The sequence below is a fragment of the Bos javanicus genome, chromosome 17 (genome assembly GCF_032452875.1).
Source record: "Bos javanicus breed banteng chromosome 17, ARS-OSU_banteng_1.0, whole genome shotgun sequence".
Taxonomy (NCBI): Eukaryota; Metazoa; Chordata; class Mammalia; order Artiodactyla; family Bovidae; genus Bos; species Bos javanicus.
Window position 1 is genome coordinate 64,255,148 of NC_083884.1, and position 22,945 is coordinate 64,278,092.

At 47.7% G+C, this 22,945-nt stretch overlaps 1 protein-coding gene across 7 annotated transcripts in view; it reads right to left on the reverse strand.

Moving 5' to 3' along the window:
• Nucleotides 1-22,909, reverse strand: part of UBE3B (ubiquitin protein ligase E3B) — a 46,654-nt gene extending 23,745 nt beyond the window's left edge. Inside the window, exons 1-15 of one of the 7 annotated variants that reach the window (XM_061385104.1) lie at nt 22,580-22,909; nt 21,070-21,213; nt 18,565-18,741; nt 17,167-17,348; nt 16,532-16,652; nt 14,718-14,777; nt 13,833-13,937; nt 12,189-12,285; nt 10,473-10,558; nt 9,524-9,606; nt 8,252-8,357; nt 7,857-7,977; nt 6,697-6,874; nt 6,095-6,258; nt 4,793-4,960 (exon numbers count right to left, since the gene is read on the reverse strand). In XM_061385104.1, coding sequence (XP_061241088.1) covers nt 4,793-4,960; nt 6,095-6,258; nt 6,697-6,874; nt 7,857-7,977; nt 8,252-8,357; nt 9,524-9,606; nt 10,473-10,558; nt 12,189-12,285; nt 13,833-13,937; nt 14,718-14,777; nt 16,532-16,652; nt 17,167-17,327 — 1,450 coding nt within the window. In that variant the 5' untranslated portion in view covers nt 17,328-17,348; nt 18,565-18,741; nt 21,070-21,213; nt 22,580-22,909. Of the gene's footprint in view, nt 1-4,792; nt 4,961-6,094; nt 6,259-6,696; nt 6,875-7,856; nt 7,978-8,251; nt 8,358-9,523; nt 9,607-10,472; nt 10,559-12,188; nt 12,286-13,832; nt 13,938-14,717; nt 14,778-16,531; nt 16,653-17,166; nt 17,349-18,564; nt 18,742-21,069; nt 21,214-22,564 lie in introns of all 7 variants that reach the window. The other 6 variants (XM_061385102.1, XM_061385101.1, XM_061385098.1 and 3 more) reach the window with 6 other exon arrangements.
• Nucleotides 22,910-22,945: the final 36 nt, after the last annotated feature.

The window sequence follows — 22,945 nt, forward strand, 5'->3', positions numbered from 1 at the left end:
GAGACAGAAACCGAAGCTTCAGGTGGGGCTCCACCTGGTCCCTTATTTCTCCTCCACTCCAGGAAAGCAAAACGCTTAAACTTATCAATCCGTGTGACAGAAAGAAAATGCCATTACAAAGAAAAGCATCATGAGAACAATGTTGCCCATGAGAACAATGATAAGAGCAGCTAAGAGTCAATGGGTGCTTAGTTACTATGTATCAGATACCATTCTGAATACTCAGGCACTACTTCCTTTTACCTTGTGAAACCCATATTGCCCTTTTATAAGGCAGGGAACTGAAGCCCAGAGAGATTGAGTAATTGGCCCCAAATCACACAGCCAGTAAGTGTCAGACCCAAGAATAGAACCCAGATTTACCTGACTCAAAGTTTATGTTTTTCTTTTTTAAGATTTTTTGATGTGGACCATTTGAAAAGTAACGAATTTATTACAACACTGCTTCCATTGTATGTTTCGGTTTTTTGGCCATGAGGCACTTGGGATCTTAGCTGCCCAACCAGGACTGAGCCCACACCCCTGCACTGCAAGGTGAAGTCTTAACCACTGGACCACCAGGGACGCCCCCTCAGTGTTTATGTTTTATTTCAGGGATTAGCAATTTTTTTGTGGAAAAGGCCAGAGAGCAGTTTTAGATTTTTAGTCTGGACCAGTCTCCGTCAAAACTACTCAACGCTACTATCGCAGAACAGAAGCAGCCACAGGCAATAGGTAAAGAAACGGATGTAGCTGTGTTCCAACAAAACTTTACTTACAAAAGCGTGAGCTGATTTGGCCCATGCGCCATAGTCTGCTGATCCCTGTTTTAAAATATCTTGTAGGCTTATCCACATTGAGCAGCGCTTTGTCTCATCCACTTCTATTATTCTATCTCTTAGAAACGGGAAAGCAGTGAACGACCACTGCAGAGATACTTTGAAGCATCATACAAAAATTCACCATGGGCGAAAGAATGAAACTAGACTACGATCTTATACCGTACACAAAAATAAACTCAAAATGGATTAAAGAATTGAATATAAGATCTGAAACCATGAAACTTCTAGAAGAAATCATATAAGTTGCTTGACAAGGGTCTCAGAAAAAAACAAAGCCAATGAAAATAAAAATCAGCAGGTGGGACTAGAGCAAACTAAAAAGCTTCTGCACAGCAAAAGAATCGTCCACAAAATGAAAAGGCAATCTAAGGGATGGAAGAAAATACTTGTAATCATATACCTGATCAGGGGTTAATATCCAAATTATATGAAGAACTCATGAAACACACCAAAAAAACCCCCAAGCCATCTGCTTAAAAAGCGGTCAGAGGATCTGAGCACATTTTTCCGGAAAAGACATACAAACAGGCACACGTCAAGGTGCTCAACGTTACTCGTCATCAGGGAAATGCAAACCAAACCACGGTAAGAGATCACCTTACACCTGTCAGCACGGCTATCTTCAAAAAGACAAGAACTAACAGTGCTGGTGAGGATGTGGAGAAAAGAGAACCCTTGTGCACCGTTGGTGGGACTGTAAATTGGTGCAGTCATCATGGAAATCAGTATGGAGATTCCTCAAAAAAAAAAAAAGAAAATACAATTACCGTATGATTCCAACAATTCTACTTCTGCATATTCATTCATTGGAAGAAAACAAAAACACTGATTTGGAAAGACACATGCATCCCCATGTTCACAGGAGCATTGTTTACAATAGCCAAGGTAAGGACACAACCTAAGTATCCATCAGTGTGTACACACACACACACACACAGGAATACTATTCAGTCATAAAAAAAGGACGGTCATCTTGCCACCTGTAACAACAAGGATGGACCCTGAGGACAACTGTACTGTATGATCTCATTTATATGTGAGAACTAAAAACAAACAGACACAGAACAGATGAGTGGTTGCTGGGGAAGGGGGCGGGCGGTCGGGGGAAGGTAAGAAAATGGGGGAAGAGGATCAAAAACGACAAACTTCCCTGGGGGTCCATGGCTAGGACTCCGTGCTCCCAGTGCAGGCGCCCTGGGTCAATCCCTGGTCAGGGAACTAGATCCCACGTGTCACAACTAAAGATCCTGCATGCCACAGCTAAGGCCTGGCACAGCCAAATAAGTAAATAAAACATATTTTTAAAGAAGGACATACTCCAAGTTATAAAATAAATAAACCATGGGGATGTAAAGTACAGCATGGGGACCACAGTTAACAATATATATACTGCAGTTTTGAAAGCTGCCAAGAGGGTGGATCTTGAAAGTCCTTATCACAGGAAAAAAAAAAAAGAAAAAAAATTTTTTTAACAATGTATGGTGACAAATGTTAACTAGCCTGTGTGGATCATTTTGCAACGTGTACAAATACCAAATGATTATGCTGCGCACTTGAAACGAAGATAATGCTGCATGTCAACTATTAAAACTCAGCTTAAAAAAAAGAAACGGGATAAGTAGTTAACACTGCAGAGATGACAGGTGTACTTCTACAGGGCAAACATACTCATTTACAGCATGATGTACCAATTCACCGCGGCTGCCTCCTGAGCAGCTTGGACAGAAACAGGGACGCCGTGGTCTGGAAGCCGTGTCAGAGGGGCAGCATGTGGCTCCAGGACCAATACACGAACGTGAGGGGCACAAACGGAGACCTTCTGTAGACTGAGAGCAGGAAAACTGCAGCATTTTTAAAACCACTATGTTACTTTCTATCATTCGTGTACAGTGTTGTGTACAGCCAAACTGACAGAATGAATACTACACAGACTTTAGTTTATCTTTTTTTTTTTAAATTAGCCATGTGGCACAACCTGTGGGATTTGTAGTTCCTCATCCAGGGACTGGACCCGGTTCCCAGCAATGAAAGCACTGAGTTCTAACCACTGGACTGCCAGGGAATTCCCTAAAATCATGTATTCTCTGCTTGCCCAGGAAACTTCTTTTGGATGCTCTCACTGGGACAATGGGGGCTGTTTACTCTGGTTATCTTAAAAAATTGGACACAGGCTACAACCTCAAAATCTGACTCAGTATGCTTCCCGGACTCTCCCACTGGGTGCTGGGATGCCAGTTCATCTGTGCCCCCTCCTTTGCACTCAGGAAAGCGGCCCTCAGCCCCAGGCCTTTCACCCGCCCCTCTGCTCAACCCCCGAGCAGCACATTCGCATGCTGGCTTGGCATCTCCACTGCGGGTCCAGCAGGCACCCTAAACTCATCACAGCCCAAGAGAACTCTAGATGCCCCTTGATCTCACCTCACTTCCCCAGATCCAATCTACCCGTGAGACCTGTCGATTCCACCTCTAAAACACATCATAATCCTCCCACTTTCATCCCCATTGGCCCAACGATTCTCAACCAGGAATGATTTGCCCCAGAAGGGGCACTGGACAATGCTGGGAGACACGTATGGTTGTCATGAGTGGGGAAGAGGGGCTACTGGACCCTGTAGGTAAGGTGCCAGGGGCAGCTGAACATCCTCCAATGGATAGGACCACCTTCACAACACACAACAGTCTGGCCCCAAATGTGCTCTGGTCCAAGTCAACAACGTCTCTCATCACTCTGACTGTCACAGCGCCCTTCATTATAGCAAATGTATTTACCTCTTGCTTATTATTGTCTTCTCACTACTAGAATGCAACACTTTTGGGAATACAGATCTTGGCTGTCTTATTCCCTCTTGTGTCTTCAATGCCCAACACTCACAGGCTCTATAAATATTTGAAGATGAGTAAGTAAGTGATGACAGAAGATGAGATGGTTGGATGGCATCACCGACTCAATGGACACGAGTCTGAGCAAACTCTGGGAAAGAGTGAAGGACAGGGAAGCCTGTCCATGAGGTCACAGAGTCAGACACGACTGAGCGACTGAACAACAACACAAGGTAAGAGTGAAAGACAGAAGCAGCAGCAATTTGATTCAAAAAAATGTAAAAAGCAACAGAGAAATTCTTGACCCTTTATGCAGTCAGCAGCTTCAAGGCTTACATCTTGTCCTCACAATACCAACCATACGAACAATTATCGCACTGCAACTTCCAAGCCCTGATGCCCAATTCTCTGCTCACAGTGGGGACTTTCTTCCCTGCTCAGCTAAAAAGGAAAATGTCGGGCACATCCATGAAATGAGGTCTCCTGCAGCCAATAAAAATGAGAGTTTAACAACAAGGACCTACGGTAGAGCACAGGGAACTCTGCTCAATGTTAAGTGGCAGCCTGGATGGGAGGGGAGTCCGGGGAGAATGGATACATGTACATGTATGGCTGAGTCCCTTTTGTTGCCCACCTGAAGCTAACACAACATTGTTAATTGGCTATACCCCAATACAAAATTAAAAGTTTAAAAAAAGTGAGGTTTTAAAGAATTCTGAGACAAAATGCTTATAATGTGATTAACAGAAAGGGGAAAAAAACTATACATTTCAATCTAAATACATATATATGTAACACACTCAGGACCAAATGGTTACCTACAGACTGGGGGATTAAGAGTGGTTTAAATTTTCTTTTCTCTGTTTCTTGTCTTTTCTAGTTTTCTATTCATTAAAAAAAAATTAACTTTTTTAGAAAGCCAGTTGTACTTCATAATGGAAATAAAAGCCAGGTCTCAGGAACAAACTAGAAGTGCTAGGCCTAGGATGAACTCCAGCTATAGCTGAGGTGGGCCAATCTCTAAGAAGAACAGCAAAGACACCCTTCTTCAACATGATTTCTGAGTCAAGGAAGCCAGGAGAGAATCAACATCTTAGAGAACTGGTCTGGCAGATGTGAGCGAGGGCAAAGGCCGCCCTGGGACCCCGGACCTGTGAGGACCTGCAGCCGGATCTGGGTGAGAGTCGCCAGCGAAGTCTGGTAGAGGACGCAGACCCTGCAGACCTTCTGCGCCTCCGCGGAGTCCACACGCTTGCCCCCGACGGGCCTCAGTATGTTGCGGACTGACGCTGACTTCTGAAACGCTCGCTTTAGGAGAGCTGCCGGCGAGAGGAGAGGGAGCATGTGAGTAGGAGCTCAGCCATCTGCCCAACGCCTCCCCAGAAAAGGGAAGGGCGTTTCAGTAGAGCTCCAAACTTCCAGCCGGAGCCAGACAGGGAGGCTCTCCTGTGATTCGAATCCTCTCTTTGGGGTAAATCAGAAAAGCAGTGACAACAGGTTTTTGGGAGAACACAAAGACCTCTTCAGAATAGGAGACTCTTCAGAACAAGCAGAATGTATCGATTCAGTTTGTGGATTCCTTTACTGTAACCACTTAACTTTAGAACCCACAAAGGTAAAATCTGAGGACTCTACTAGGGGAAGGGGGGAGAAGTGTGGGGCCTGGCTGATTCCCAACGTGCTGTGCTTTCAGAGGCAAGTAGCAGCATCAACTTCAAGTACACATATTCGGTTTGGGGTTGCACTCGTTTACACCTTCCCATTTATATCCTGCTGAAGGTACAAGCCCGTGCTCACTGATGGCTACAACATGGAACTCTGCAATACGCTGGGCGGCAGGAGAAAAGCCACACTGAACCCCACAATCTGCCACAGGCAGGTAAGCCCTCCAAATTATGTGCCAGAAGCACTGCCTTCATTTTACCGGCATGGGCTATGAGAAACCTTTCCATGGGACCCGCTTCCATGGATCCTGCAAGGGGGACACTGAGGTGGCAGCCTGCCCAGTGACCACTGTCCCTATATTAGGAATTCCACAGGGGAGGTTATCTTTTATGATTAGAAACTCAGAAAAGCTCTACCTCCCTTAAGAAATCAGTCCTCTTCCTTCTTTCTACTAATGAGAATAAGAAAAGGTCCATAAATTCCTTCTCATTTCTGGCTATTAGAAATTCAAAGCCAAAAATAGAAACTTCCAGCTGAATGGAAGCTCAGAAATGAGTGCAACCGCCCTCATGGACCATCTATGGATGTTCAGGACACTCGACCTTGATTTTGTTCACAGTTATTCCCTAGCCCTTGTTTTCTCTCCCTAAGGATTTTCTCTCACTGTTCTGTTAGACTTAAGCCATCTCAAATCTTCAAGAGAGAGGACAGAGGTCATGTGACAGAGGGGACTCCCAGGCACCCAGGGCCATTGAGGAGCTGGACTTGGGGCAGGCGGAGCCACTCACTCTTCACAGGCAGCACGTTCTGCGGGGAGGCCGGCGGCGCATGGGCCGGCTCCTGGGTCTCCAGCAGCTTCTTGCTCAGGATGTCGCTGAAGAAGACCCGGATAAGAGGCACCCCCCACAGGAACTGCAGCTGCTTGGTGATCAAGGGCATGGACTCGTTGAGGCTGGGCGAGAGCAGGAGAGGGGGCATGTCAACCCCACCTGACAGGAGGCCATCTGGAGGGGTGGCTGGGAACTGCCCCTCGGCACGGCAAATAGGACCCTAAGAGAGGTGTGGGGTCCCCAAACTGCCGCTGAGGCCCGGGTGCAGTGACACCGATCTCCTCCTCAGCTTGTGCTCCACCCAGGCTTCCTTTGCTGGGGCAGCCCCACGGCTCTCCCCAGGCCCCATGGGTCTCAGTCGCCTCCCAGCCACCCTCGACCTGTTCGCTCTTCATCCTGATTCCATCCTGTTCACCACCCCGTCGACGAAAGCTGCCTGATGCCTAGTGCGCCGTCGTCTTCATAGCTGGCCCACCAATCTCGACGAGAGGCGGGGGCAGTGGTGGGAGGCAGGCAGGAGAAGGAGACAAGACAGGCAGGGCTCTGCCTCCAGGACTCACCCGTAGTCCACGGACTGGGAGAACCAGCCGAGGACGGGGTGCCAGTGGGTCAGGTTGGACTTCTTCTGGGACACGTACTTCTGACAGTAGCAGAGCATCTGGGTGAGCAGACTCACGAAGCCGTCTGTCTCCTCCTCTAACACCCTGGGGCTGAGGGAGCCCAACTGCAGGAGGTTGCCTGCAAAGAGAGAAGGTGGAGTGCGATGGGCCGGGGCCAACATGCTTCCTCGCCTCCCAGCCCTGCTCCCTGCCCCGGGCCCAGGCACCCATGTCCATGGGCAGGAATAAAGTCCCTGGAGAGGGACCTGTGGTGCTGGGGCTGCAGCACAGGTCAGGGCTCAGAAACAGGCCGATCCAGCCTCCAGTCCAGGCTCTGCTGCAGGCGAGCTGGCCGACCCTCAACCCACCTCTCGAGTCTGCTTCCTCCTCTGCAACATTGGAACAAGGATCCCCTATCTTGATGTGAGGATTATTTGAAGTAACAAGCAAAAGGCCAGATTTTTAAGTGAGCATAACACTTCATTATACTAGTATTCTAAAATCAAGGGTCAACACAAGGAATGATCTTCTGAAGAAGATCTGAAAGTCCTGGAAAACCACTGTTATTTAGTGTTCACTGAAGTTACTTAATGTCTTACTCTTACCATCGACTCCTTTAAAATGTAGACCTAAGAACCTTTTTATATTTCCTCTAACCCTTTTTTCCCCCTCTAATTTCTAATTCCTCTATTTCCTCTAATGAGGCAAACAGAATTCTGCTGTTTTAAACTCTCCTATCCACAAACCCTTTCCTCATCTAAATGAAAATGTAAAATAAATGCTAGACTCCATTCTGGTCTAAGCCCCACCCATTGTGCTCTCTGCTCTCCTGAGCTGAGAATTCTCCAGGAACTCACACGTTTCCATTTTTCCCTGGCTGCCAGGAAGCAGAAGGGCTGAAATGTAACATTCACTTACGGTCACTCACCTGGTCTGCCATGCTGATACATTTTCCATGTGACTTTCAATTTTATGTATCTAGTTTAACTATTTACCTTTTACTGTAAGCACTTCCAGCTTGTACTAAAAACAGCTTGTGGTCTCCAGAATGGTGGAAAGCAAAACCCCTGGGCTTTTGCCCATGCCCAGGACACCATCAAATTCCGACCGTGGGTACTCACCCATGAGACAAAGCGTATGGCATCCTTCCAAGCTTTCACACACATCACGGCATCGATCTTCATCTCTTAAAAATGCGATGAATTTATGGAGCATGTCATGAGATTCTAAAACAGTGAGGCGCTGCGAACAATCGCAGACTGTTAAAGTGGAGGCTGACAGGAGGAATTTCCCACCAGAGTGTGAACCCCGTCACCTGCAGACCACCCCCTGGCTGCCAAACATGTTCTCCATTACCAGGGAGAAAACAAAGATGAGACCCCTTTTCTTTGGGCTTCCAGCCTGAGTATGTCTACGGTGGCTACTGATTTTGGAGAAACGTCAGGAGAAGAGGCTAAAATTTCTATTCTAAAGACAAAGGCAAAAATGGGATTGTGGGAGTGCAGAGCCCACTGACCTCGGGGGTCACGGTGCTGAGATGAGTCACGAGGGCGGGCACGGACACGATGTGGATGAGGAACGGCCGGATTAGATTGTCTGAAAATTGTGCAGCAAGCACGGGGCTAGACACAGACAGATCACCTCACTCAAGAGGACTGTACTGCAAACCTGGAATAGAAGAACAATCCCACCAACACCCCCAAATCCCCTGAAGGTATGCTTCACAGGACTTCAAGGAAGACTGGATGTGAAATGGGCCCATCCCCTGGGGGAAGGGCTGAATCAGTGATGGCTTATGATGAAGCTATGAAAAAATCAATTCACTGAAGTTTTATTGACATCAGAGAATCCTCACTCTTTAACTGACTTAAAAAGAGCAGGATAAGAAACTATATACATGGGAGAGGAGGAGGGAGTAGTGACAGGAAAGGAAACAGAGAGGGGCTCCTGGGCTGCCAGCGCTGTGATGCGACATGGGTGTGTTTGCTGCTAAGTCACCAACAGGGCTTCCTGTGGCTCAGGGGTAAAGAACTCGTCTGCCATCGCAGGAGAGGTAGGTTCAATCCCTGGGTCGGGAAGATTCCCTGGAGAAGGAAATGGCAACCTACTCCAGTTATTCCTGCCTGGGAAATCCCACGGACAGAGGAGCCTGGCGGGTTACAATCTGTGGGGTCACAAAGAGTCGGATACAACTTACGTGACAGAGCATGCACACAATTTTAATGAGAATAAATAAAAGTATTGATTCCATGCAAAGATGGCAATTTTAGATACAGTGGTTTAAATAAAATATATCATTAATCTCCCCTTTCTTTTGACTTTTTACATAGAGTTCTCATCAGATAGAGCAGGCTTGTCCAACCGAACCTCCTGTGATGATGGAAATATTCCTTAAGTTGTACTGTCAATATGGTTTTCACTAGTCACCTGTGGTCTCTGAGCCACCTGAAATGTGGCTAATGAAATCAAGGAACTGAATTCTTAATTGTATTTAATTTTAATACAATTTAATACAATTTAATTGAAAGAGTCCCATGTGGCTAATGGTTTCTAGACCAGCTTGGCAAACTGTTGCCCACAGGTCAAAATCTGCCCACTGCTGATTTTTGTAAATAGAGTTTCTTGGGAACACACAGCCATCTCCATCTGTGGCTGCCTGGCTACAGTGGCAGAGCAGCTGTGACAGAAGATCTGAAAACACTCGCTAGCTGGCCTTCTTCAAAAGGAGTCTGCAAGAGAAGGTGCCTTCAGAAGCACACCAGCCCCTCAGCTACAGCTCCCTACTTACCGCATCGCTAGGGAAAAGGCAGCCGTTAAAGTGCCTTTGGATAGACAAGGCCGGGGTCTCGCCAGGCCACGGGTTAGCAGGATCTGAAAAGAACATCGTAACTGGTCAGGGTGATGCCAACTTTATATTCACGTGTACGTAAAAAATGTACAACGAGTGCTTCAGATTAAAAAAAAAACGTATTAGGATGTTTCTAAAAAAATGAAAGAAAACTAATGGGTATGGAGGTCCGTTGTCCCACTCTACTTTAAGTATTACACCTAAGTTTTTAAGAATAATAGCTAAAAAAAATTAACAGCTGATAGAATACCAGATTTAAGATCGCAACTATTTTAGAAGCATTTCGGAGTTAGGGTGTGAAGCAGAAGCTGCCACTGAGAGGAGCTGTGGAGAATCCACCCTGGGCCGCCATGGCGCTTCGCAGGGCTGTCATGAGGAGAAAAGGAAACCCAACTAGATGAGAGCCCACCGCAGCCCCAGGTGGAAGGATGGACTCAATCCACGTCACTTCTCAAACTCCGGAATTCCAAAGTACTTTTAAACACTGATGAGACAGATTTCTGACAATTCCCTGGATGTGCGAACTGGCCTGATAACACGCAGGGTGGACCAAAGGCTGCTGGAGGATGTGGGACGAGAAAGACAGTCCTAGGTGCTGACCAAGAAGGAGCCTGACGGGGCGCGTCCTGAGGCCTCCTGCCCGAGCTCAAGCTTCAAGTGACTGGACTGTCCTTACAACTAACAGGTAAACACAACAAAGGGATCCCAGCCACTGTCCCCTTTTTACACAAACCCTGAGGCGGGGGAGGGCGGAGAGGGCGCTGGGCTGTAAGCCCTTCCTGCACAAACTGCTGCTCTGAGGCGGGTGGCAGATATGCCAAAACCAGAGGTAAAACCCAAGTTGAGGTATTGGAGAATGAAGCCACACGTCAAGAATGAAGTCACAGACCTGCAGAACAGGGTAGAATCCACGCTGGTTGAGATGGCCCATTATGTTTGCACAGATGTGGTTCAGGGCTGGTCGAAGACTCTCACCTGAATGAAGGAAAAAAGTCTGAGAAAGAAAAAAAAAAAAAAAAAAACTAACCTCTGACCGTCACGTGAACTGTTTATGTCCCCAGGCTCCGGGCCGTTAAGGAAACCAGAGCTCCTCTGGCTTGCCTTCCTGCTCCCCTTGGGCCTGGTATCAGAAGAGATGCGGTATTTTCAGGATTCTCTCTCCTGCAAGGCCTGGTTCAAGGGTCACCTCTTAAGAGAAGGGTCCTATCGGTTCCCAGAAGCACCGTCCTCGGCCTCCAAGCTCCTGCAGCACCTTTTCTACGTCCCTCCGAGGGCCTGGCACTTTGTACCCACTGCGGCAACCTCCGCTTCCCACTGGGACACAAGGTCCCTGGCAGGGCCCAAAACACAACGTGTTTTAAATGCTTCTTCCCCGACTCCCCCCCACCCAGAGTCCAGGATCAGGCCCCAGAGAATCCCTCCTTCCTGGCCTGCAGCCTTGGCACAGCAGTTTCCTCTGCTTCAAAGTTCTGTCCGTCCTCTGCGCACCCTACCTCTCCCTCCAGCTCTCAGCTCAGACACCACTTCTTCAGGAAAGCCTGAGCCCCACACAAGGCAGGGCCTCTCACCCCACTGCACCTCGCTTCTCCTGGGCTCCTCCTTCCAAGCGCCACCTGCCACACTGGTGTCGTGACCTGTACATACTCACATACATCACTCATACAGTCACACATATTCATATAAATATATATATATATGTACACGTTGTCGTTCACTCACTAAGTCACGTCTGACTCTTACAACCTCATGGACTGCAGTCCACAGGGCTCCTCTGTCCATGGGATTCTCCAGGCAAGAATACTGGAGTGGGTTGCCACTTCCTTCTCCAAGAGATCTTCCCGACCCAGGGATCAAACTCAGATCTCCTGCACCAGCAGGTGGATTCTTTACTACTGAGCCACCAGGGAAGCCCCATACTCTCTCTAACATCTGTCTCCTCTCCGGCCCCCAGACTCAAGTGTGTTGAGGAGGGGTGGGCGCACAGAGTTCAGCCCTAAAGCCCCTGGAGGACAGTGACCTTTCCCACAACTCTGGTGCCTGCTCAGCACCTTGCACAGAGTACGCTATGATGAATGGATGAACAACATGAATGTATAAAACACATGAGGCTGAGTTTAGGATTCAGGGACAGAGGCAGTTTTATGGGCAAAGCAGAATTATCTTATGAGCTTTTAGTGTTTTTAGGCTGCGTTGTACAGCATGCAGGATCTTAGTTCTCCAGAGAACCCACGACCCCAGCATTGGAAGCATGGAGTCTTAACCACTGGACCACCAGAGAAGTCCCTAAAATAGAATTATTTGCTGCTGAACATCCTCCATGTGAAGCGACGAGGCTTAAGTGAATATGATCGCCTGGAGGCTGCGATGCTCTGGGCGCTGTTAACAAGTGAGCTCAGAGGAACCGTGCCTTTTCTCAATACTGAGCGTGTTCTAGACACCGTGGGGCAGCGGGATGGGACACGCCAAGGCCATCTCCATGCGTGTGGTTCCAGGCCCCTCCCTGAGGCTCATGGCGGCAAAAACACTTCTTGAAAAGGTCCCCCAAACTCCCAAACTCTCTATGGAAATGCGACTTGGGGAAGACTTTGAAGTGAGTCTCACCGACCTTTTCCCCGGAGAATTTTCCACGTTGACGTGTCCGTGAAGGTGACAAGCATCGTGAGGTACAGGGTGATGAGTTTGGAGTCTTGCAAAATTTCCGGCTATAAACAACAGAGTGAGACTGAGACGTGCGCCCTCCAGCCCAAGGCAGCAAAACAATCCATTTACAACATTTCTGACTGCAGACAAACGAGTCGGGATTCTAAGCTTTTATTCTTTTTCTCTCGAGGAGTCACTGCTTCAGGAGTGAAATGATGGGGATTTTGGCACATGAGGGCTTGACCACAGAACCTGAAAGACTCTTAAGACTGGTGAATTGAGAATTCTTAGAAAACAAGATGACCAGCGCTGGCTTGCTTACATGTACGCGTTTAGTACTTAACACGTGTGTGCGTGTACACTGCAGCCACAGAGAAGAAATGCAATCGAACAGAACAAGCGCAGACTTCTGGCTTTACCACTTACTAGCTGTGTGATCTTGGGCAAGTTTCCTAACCTCTCTGTACTTCCTCCCCTGTTGACTGGAGACAGTAACGCTGCTTCTTCCATTGGGTTGTTATGAGACACAAATGGATTAATGTATATAAAGCACTAGGAAGAGCACCTGGCACACAGATCACACTAGGTAATACTGGCTATTCCTATGATGATGACTATAATTTATGCTTTCTCCTGGGTCAAGGCTGAGAGAGCCATTCGCGAGCGCCTTCAGAGAGACGTCTGGGAATGGATCACTGGGGGCTCTGGCAACATTTGCTCCATAACTCAGTCACCAGCAGGGTCCACGCCAAGCCTCTGCCCCTGAAACGTCTAGCCTCCACACGAGCGAAGTGGAAATGGCCGCTGTTGGCACACACACACACCCTGCCCGCCTTCCTGAAACACAAGGGAGGGCACTGGACCAGGCGGGGCTGAGGGCGGCACTCCATCTGTCTTGCCACCGTGCCCAGGGCAGGGTTGAGGCCAGGATCCCACTGGACCTTTATGAGTCCGCCCAGATCTCTGAACTGGTGTGTGGAGGGGAGCCCTCCCTTTTCCCTTTGGTCAGGACACAGTAAGGACGTAAGGCCCAGAACCACTGGCCACTGTGATTACAGCAGGAGAGGCCGAGGGGATTCCCAAAGGGAGGACAGCAGTGAAGAGGACAGAGGACAGCAGTGAAGAGGACAGAGGACAGCAGTGAAGAGATGGCAACTCCAGCAGCCCCTGGCTCGTCATCCCCAGCTGCCTCTTACAGAAAGACTCTACAACAAGATGTCCTCTTCCTTCCGTAGCTCGTGTGTATTACCAGCTGCACTCATGTCGGATGTCTGCACTGGTCACAGGGGCCTGACTCACATGATAATGTCAACTCTAGAGTATCCACTACATCAAAAGGACAGAAGGGAAAACAACAGATTCCTGGCATCAAGACTGTGGTGAGACCAGGTCAATATTCAAAACTTTGTGCATGAAAAAGGCGCTCAGGCTGATAACAGCATCTCACTCACTCTCTCCAGGGACAGGGCTCCAGTAATTCATTACTAGACTCCAGCTGGGAGATCACACAGGTAGTAACATCTATGAGTGAGTCACGAGGACTCCGAAAGCACACCCTGCAGCCCGCACGTGCAAAGGACAGGCTTACAGTCTTGTTTTTATTTTTTACCTTGAGCTGCTCAAGAAACTCACAGCAATACCACAGGATGTCTTTGATCTGTTTAATCCATAGGAGAGTGAGATCCTTGGAAAGAGCCAGGGACACGTACCACATCTGCAAGCAGGAAAAAAAGAGGAACGTAATGGCCAGTTACACGATTAAATGACATACATTTCAGAGACTGGAAAGGGATCAAACAGCCAGGTCTAGAGTCAGACAAGGTGGGGGATGAATGGATAAATAAGCAGCGAGTAGGATTTCTTCTGGGCTTCCCTGGTGGCTCAACAGTAAAGAATCCACCCGCCCATACAGGAGACACTGGTTCAATTGCTGGGTTGGAAGATGCCCTGGAGAAGGCAATGGCAACCCACTGCAGTATTCTTGCCTGGGAAATCCCATGGACAGAAGAGCCTGGCAGACTACAGTCCATAGGGTTGCAAAAGAGTCAGACACGACTGAGGGACTAAACAACAACAGGACTCATTTTAACACTAAACTCAAAGGTAAACAGCCTGGTAAGGGGATTTGCCGTCCTGAGTAGGAGGCAAGGGCTAAACACAGCTTCTTGGATAACGCAGAGACTGAGGAAATCAACTGTACTTTGTTAGTATTTCTGATCCATTACTTATTTGCGTGTGGATGTGAACATATGCCAACCCACTCCAGTATTCTTGCCTGGAGAATCCCATGGACAGAGGAGCCTGGTGGGCTACAGTCCATAGGATCGCAGAGTCAAACACGACCGAAGCAACTTAGCACATGCGCACACCCACATGAACATAAGCAGACCCATACACAATGGTCAGAACATTCAAGGGGAACTTTCAGAGCCAAGCAGGCCGGCTTGTGGGGTGGTGGGAGACTTTTTGGCACCCCCCTACCAACCCCACTCACCTTGGGTTCATTCTCAGCTTCCATGCTGCTCAGGATACAGCGACACAACTTCTCAAATCTCTGCAGAGAGGCATAATGGGGGTTATACATTCCCACGATGAACAGAGACATCAGGCAGCCTCACATGTTCCCTTGGTGTGGCATGCCAAATGACTCACGTGGGGACCCTATTTAATTCCAACTGGCAGATGTGGAGACCCTATTTAATTCCAACTGGTAGATGTGGAGACCGAGGATATCAGAAAGATTGAGGAAAGGTTCTCCAACGGGTGGCCTGCAGGCAGGAGGAGCCCTGGGTGTGTTCTAGAGTAGGGGTCCTTTTGGAAAACAAGATCAGCCTGGCAAACTGGGCCTGGAGTCCCGCAGACCAGCAGCTGTTTCTCCTCAACCGTGCTCAGCCATTTGCCGTTTTGTAAGCACCATGCATGCGGACTTTTGCCTCACAAGCTGTCATATCATCACTTGTATCTTGAAACGCAAAAGCAAGAAAAGTGGAAACTGGAGCCCGGGTCACACTCTGGCTCTGCCAACCCTGGGTCCACCCTTAGAAGCGGTGCGGCCCCGGCGGCCCCCGGCCACGCTAAGTTGCGGTCTCCTCCTCTGCTCACTGGAGAGCCCTTCCCTCCCCACCGACTGTCCCCACCTGAGTGACTGGGCTCAGTGCCAGTGTCCTCCTCTCCCCTCTGCTGGGCTATGGCACCCATTCTGTTTCTTTCGGGAACCCCAGTACCCAGAAGAGGGTCTGGTGCAACGAGACGCTTAGCTGCGATGGATGCCTGACCCTGGGAACACAGAGGACTCCCCAGTGGTATCCTTACAACTGTCACAGATAACTAGCTCCTTCCTTGGAACCCTACTTTCTAGGCTGATGGTTCTAACTCCAAAGGTACAACTAGCATGGTTTGTTTGGTGTGCAGGATTTTAGAAGAAATTTCAAATTAGCTGCCAACCAGGCTTCCCTGGTGGCTCAGACAGTAAAGAATCCATCTGCCAAGGCAGGAGACTTGGGTTTGATTCCTGGGGTCAGGAAAAGCCCCTGGAGAAGGGAATGGCAACCCACTCCAGTATTCTTGCCTGGGAAATCCCATGGGCAGAGGAGCTTTGTGGCCTATAGTCCATGGGGTCGCAAAGAGTTGGACATGAGTGAGTTTCACTTTTTTTCAAATTAGAAAACAGTAGCAAAGATCTCTAGCATCTCTTTAAAAAATACCAGAGTATCAGTCTCCCAACGGCTGGAGCCAAGGGATGGCTGCTCCTTTGGTTGGTCATGGCACAGCCTACCTCTCCCTCCGATGCCCTCACCACCATCTGTCAGTTACCATGAATTATGATCTGTACTGTGCTGTAACTCATGAACAGCTTCTCTCACTCATCTGCTGACCTGTCTGGCTTCTATACACATCTGAGGACAACTGCTTACAGGAGTTACCATGAAATCAATCGTGATGAGGGCCTTCCCTGGCCATCCTGTGGTTGAGACTCTGTGCTTTCACTGCAGGGGGCACAGGTTTGATCCCTGGTCAGGGAAATAAGATCCCACATGCCACATGGCCAAATAAATAAATGGTAAAAAATAAACAAACAAGCAAAAAAAATCCCCCAAATTTCTTTATTGAAAAAAAAAATGATGATGATTCTCAGCACTGGGTATAATCCCTACAAAACAGCTTCCAAGAAAACAAAAGGGGCAGGACCTGGGGGTAACACAACCTGACTCACAGAGCTGCTGTAAGGAACACGAGTTAATATTTATCAAATACTTATAAAAGGATCTGACGCATAGGAAGCATGACGTGTGTTTGCTGTTATTTTACCTCATTATCCTCTTTAATTCTGAACAAGAACAGCAGTTTCCTGGCAATCTTAAAAATACAAAGTGCGCTTCTTTTACTGGACCCAGAGTCTTCTGCTTTAAAAAACTCATCAATCTCTCTCCTAGGGAGGGAAGGGTAAAAAACAAAGATTTTTTTAGTTAGGAGCTCATAGCAGCTAGAAGGCTATTCAAGAACTCTAAGAAAATACCAACTGGTTCTTTTCCCCCCTATTTATTGGGAATAAAAGTGAACGTGCTGGGACTTCCCTGGTGGCCCAGTGGTTAGCAATCTGCCTGCCAACACAGGGGACACGGGTTCAGTCGCTGGTGTAAGACGACCCCACATGCCCCAGAGTAACTAAGCCCCTGTGCCCTAAGTACTGAGCCCACACTCTGGAGGCTGCAAGCTGCACCACTGAAGCCCGTGTGCCTGCAGTCCGTCCTCTGTAACAGGAGAAGGCACCACCAGAAGAGGCCGTCTCATCACAATGGGAGGGCAGCTCCCGCTCGCCACAACCAGAGAAAAGCTGGCGTGCAGCAACAAAGACCGGCATGGCCAAAACGAATATATTTTTTTAAGCTGCAGAAAACAACATTAAAAAACAAAAAAATGTGCTGAGGATTCCTGCCCCCCACCTGATTTCTCTTTGCAGCCGACGCCGACAGAGAAAGCTCCGTATGTGGGCCTGAATCTCCACAGCCGCCCGTTCTCGTTCCTTCTGCACCAGCCTTTCCTCTCGAGCCTGACGGGCTCTGTCGATGAACCAAGCTCTTGAGGTCTGAGAAACGGTGAACATGTTTGCAAACTTGCGCAAAGCCTGCAAGGAAAACAGCCAGTGGCTGATGTCAGTCATGATACAAAAAACACTCATGGAAAGGGGCTTAGGAGCAAAGGGCAGAAAGCCCTGGCACCCTCCCCAGGGGCTAATAGCTCTCCTGGCACGAGTCCCAACTTCCTATCGGCTCCTTTCATGCAACTCCCCAGACCAGCGACGCTTTCTCCTATACTAAATAATTACATTTTCTTAAGAGAAGGAACACAGCGCCTGGCATAGGGTTCAGGCTCAGTAATCGTTTAATGAATAAACAAAGCATGAATCGATTCCATCTATAAAGCTCTAATTCAAACCAGGCATCCTCTAAGTCAAAGGTCCCTGGATATTTCACTGAACAGTCAGCTTTTATTTTGCCGAGTAAAGACTGGAGGGCAAAACATTAAACATAATTATTTACTGTTACCATCATTTTATTCATTTATTCACTCAACAAATACTTACTGATACCTACTTTGTGCCCAGCACAAAAGAAGCCTTTCATTTTTTTTAAAGGCCAATTAAACATAAAGAAAGCCAAAGGTACATGATTCCAGAATGTGAGATGATCCATTACATTGAATGTGTTTGGTTCTAAGCACAACTTATCCTGCTGTCCTTACTATTCCCATTCGGCCAAGGGCTTATGAAGATGTTAGAGCAGAGATGCCCGCATCCATAGACTGGCATTCTTGGACAGAGGCTCTCAATTAGCCATTATAGTGTCATCTAAATCACCCGTAACTGTCTTTTCCCAAAAGGATGGTTGTGGCTATCAGCCTAGAGCACACAGTACTGGTCCATGGAGCCTCTCACACTGAGATAATGGCTTTACATGCTTCAAAACTTTGTCCTTTTATGCAAAATAATCAGCCTAGCTGACACAGGCACTGAAATGAATTATTCAGAAATTCAGACTTCTAGAAAACCATCTTTTTACCAAGTTACCTCACTCGAAGCCATGCTCACGTGAAAACATCCAGGATAAAAAGGGTCACGTGAGGCTCCTCCCCAAGGGACCTGTGTGACCCCTGTTCAACGCTGATCCACAGCTGGTAAACAAGGCTTTGCCAACATGCCGGTCTCTCATCAGTAATTCTCAAGACAAACATGGAGACAGTCCCTCCTGGAGTGTGTGTGGCGGGGGGTGCCGGGGGAGCAGTAGAGGGAGCCTCTAACCAATATTAAGACAGGAGGTTGCATGCAGACTGTGACTAAGTACCTGTAATTCGATCTTGAAACTTTCACCTGATGCCAGGAGGGAGTGTGAGAAGACAGGCAATAGAGTCTTCTCACCTGAGGACCTGCTGGTGACGCAGAAATGTCAGGTAATCATTAGTGATCTTACACAGGACTCACGGCTAAGGGCGGCTTCTCACTTCAGAGGAGCTTGTCTTTTCTGGCAAAAGAAAAAAAATCCAGATTTCGGATTGAGTTTTATAGGCAGGGCATCGTCTTATCTTCGTCACGGGAAAAAAAGTAATAAAAACAGGGCCTCTGGTTTAAAAAAAAAAAAAAAAACCACCCATGTCCTCTTTAATTAATTAATATCAGATCTAAATGGCACACGTATCTCCCCAGCCCTCAGTTTCAAGGAAGCAGGTTGAGAATAAGCCCAAAGAAGTTGCTGAATTAGAGCTGTAGGCTTTATGATGGCAACCAAGAAAGAATAACACAGGGAATGGAATGTTTAAAAGCCATTGCAAATTATGTTTAGCATTTTTAGCAAACTGGAAAAATGTTTATGCTTAAGAAATGAAAAAGGGGCTGGCCGTGAACCAATACCCTCATTGAGTTCAGGCTCACACTGCTTGTCACACAATAGTCCAATAAGTCAAGAGACCACTGCTGGGGCAGGGAACAGCGACTTTATTTGAGAAGACAGCAAACCGAGATGATGGTGGACTCATGTCCCAAAGAACCATCTTGCCTGAGTTAGAATTCAGGCTTCTTTTATACTAAAAAGGGAGGCAATAAAGTCAAACATTTCTTGGTTCCGGTCAGCCTCCAGAGGGGATGTGTTCATGTCTTCCTCCCTGCAGTCATTCATGGGTAGGCCTGGTCAGGATATTTCCTGTGAGCTAAACAAAGGTATTTTAGCTTAAGGCTCATTAGCTGGGAGGCAGAGTTCCCAAAGAGGGGCCACTGAGTATAATTTAGGCTTATATGCGACATCCCTTTAGGGATTAACTTGTAATAGAATACAAAAGATTCTTCCCTATGACCCCAATTCCATCAAGAAAAAGTCCTGTGGACAGGTAGATACAAAACTGGGGAAAAAACAGGAATGCTTGTTTTAACCAGTGAATATAACAAAAAAGAAGCAAGCTCACAGACATAAAGAACAAGTGGTTGCCCGTGGGGCCAGGGAAGGAGAAAAGGGTAAGGCACTAAGAGGTACGAACTGGAAGGTTTGAAATAAGCTGCAGGAGCTTTCCTGGTGGTCTGGTGGTTAAGAATCAGCCTCGCAATGCAGGGGACAGGGGTTCGATCCCTGGTCTGGGAAGATCCCACATGCCGAGGGACAACTAAGCCCGTGTTCCACAGCTACTGAGCCTGCATTCTAGAACCTGAGCTCTGCAACAAGAGAACCCACAGCAATGAGAAGCCCGCACGCCACTAGAGAGTAGCTGTTACTCGCCCCAACTAAAGAAAGCCCACATGCAGCAACAAAGCCCAGTGCAACAACAGAAAACAAAACAAGCTGCAGGGATATTTTGTACAACATGGGGGAATGTAGCCAATATTTTACAACTGCAAATGGAGGACAACCTTGAAAACCTGAGTCACCATATACTGCACCCCTGTAACCTACATGTATTATACATCACCTATATTTCAATTAAAGAAGAATGGTTGCTTTGAGGTAGTGGGACTGTGCGACACTTTGCTTCCCTAACTGGTCTGTTTTCTTGAATTCTCCACAGAAGGCATGTGGTCAGGCGACATGGCACTGTGAGAGGCACGAGTGTTTTGGAGTCAGGCAGAGCAGGAGCGAGCCATAGCTGTGCCGTGTACTGCGGGGATACAGCTCTGAGCCATCCTGTCTTGTCCGTTAATCAGCTTAGAGGCTGATCATAAGGACTGAGATGATGACATCAAGCACCCGTCGAAGTGGCTGACAGGGCGCATAGTCAATAAGTCTGACGTATTATTTTTATACACACAGATCTGCCTTTTAAAAACTCTTTACTAGAGGCCCTTAACTGTACAGGCACTCTGGGTCTGTGGATAGGAAAGAATGGTCACCTGTTAAAAGAGTTTTTTCTATCACCAGTCCTGTCACCTGGGCTATGAACCCTTGGGCTTGGGCCCTGTTTAGACTGGGTGACAGCCTCAAGCCTCTCAGAGCTGCAAACAAACCTGCCCAAGCCATGAGCACGTGGTATACTCTTCCCTTAACATGGAGACAGTCTCTCTCGGGGGGCAGGGGAAAGATGGGGAGGGAGAAGAAGAGAGAGCTTTTCCCGACAGAAAAATGGGAGGCTGCATGTAAACTGTGACTAAGCACCCGTGAGGCTATCTCAAAACTTCCCTTCTCCCGGGGGCTCTTCTTGAGCTCACCAACCCCTGGGCAACGCTGTATGCTGGTTTGTTTACACCACGTAATGGTCCATACTTTGCAGTTTTTCAAATCCTTTCTTCTTCACTTCTTCTAGCTGCATAATATCTATTACAGTTCATCAATCAAATAAAAACACATCAGAAGTATTTGTGAGGTACTTACTCTGCTAAATGCCCTGGATGATCAAAGAAAAGGCTGTGTATAGCAGAGAAAGACCTGGATCAAAGCAGCCTTTGGGTTTTTTCAGTTCTGATTCTTTCTCATTTGGTCAAGTTCCTTATCCTCTGTACGCCTCAATTTCCTTTTCTGTAAATTGAAGTTTGGGATTTTCCTGGAGCTCAGATGGTAAAGAATCTGCCTGCAACGCAGGAGACCCGAGTTCGATCCCTGGGTCAGAAAGATCCCCTGAGAAAGAAATGGCTATCCATTCCAGTATTCTTGCCTGCAGAATTCCATGGACAGAGGAGTCTGGTGGGCTACAGTCCACGGGGTCACAAAGAGTCGGACATGACTGAGCAACTGACATACACACAGGTAGCCCAGGTTAGACCACTAGTAAGGGACAGAGCCAAGGTTTTAATAGAGTTAGGACCCTACTTCTACAGTTCCATAAGAGATTCAGTCTTTTCTGGATGAGGTCAACGTCATGGAGAACTATGAAAGAGCCTGACAGTCCAGGGAGGGTCATCCCAAAGTGAAGCACCATAAATACCAACTGCTGTCTGAGGCCCACAGAATTCTCCACTCATGGTGGGAACAGCTGGGCAGCCAGGTTGAACGACCATCACCATTGGTTAAGTATGGACCATGGGTCAAATACTATACAGATATTTAATCACCTCTGACTTTTCAACAGCTCTATCAGGTCTCAATAGCCTAATTTTCTTAAGAATAAGCAATAGGACTTAGATTATTAATGATAACAGCTATCACTATCATTTATTGAAGGCTATAACCTATATAGGTGCATGCTACCACCTTCCCACAGAGAAAACGATATTCAGAGAGGGACATGACTTGTCATAGTTCACAAGGCTCCTGATTTTGAACTCATCTCCAACTCCAAAACAATTACTTATTTCAAGTGAAACAGAGAAGACCCAGGGACGCCCCCATTCACAGAAGGCAAAGTCAAGAATGCTAGACTGCCCGTGGGGCCAAGATAGAGTCAGATTACTACCAGCTTTTTCTTTACTGTTATTATTCACTTCAGCTGTTTTTATTGAGAGCCGTCAGGCATCGTACTAAAACTTGAGTCACACGAGATCCTCCATTTGACAGGAGCTAGTTACTCCATTTTACAGAGTTGGAAACTGAGGCACAGAGAAGGGAGGGAATTCATTCAAGGTTATAAAGAATCGGTTGGAACTCCGGTACGGATGACTTCTGAGGCCCGGCGTCTGTCCTCGGCATCAATCACAATAACAATTTTTTTTCATCCAGCACAAGTCTGTTTATAAAGGCCTATTGCCTCTTTTTATCTCAGTAGCTCCGGAAATAAAAAGGCCACGGAGAAACGTCCCCTGAAGCCCAAAAACCAGCCCCCAGCACCTGCAACCCCGACCAGGCGAAGCAGGGACCCGGCCCTAGGGCTAACTCCCTCCCAGACCCCGATCCCACCACCCGGAGAACCCACAACCCTGTTCCCACTCGCTACCCACAGGCCGTAGACCTTTATCTGCTCGAGGCCCCGGCGCTCGGGATCGAGGCCGCAGTTATCACCGCTTCAGCCCAATACCCCCGAGTTCTGCCAGACCCGGGGCAGCGGCCGAGGCCCGACCGCCATCTTGCCCCGGGGTGTTCACTCTGAGAGTTCCGTCGGAAAACAACAACCAGTTCCGGAAACGACACTTCCGAAGAGCTTATTCGTCCGGATGGGAAAACCTCCCTGCATCTTGTAATTTATGGGAGCTGCAAAAGCGGAGCATTCAGGAGAGGGATAAACGTCTGGCCCAGCCGAGAAGAGACGCAACCCATTCTAACTAGGGAGCTTGGAAGAAAATTGGTCTCTATCTAGTAGTAGTACGACGGACCCTTT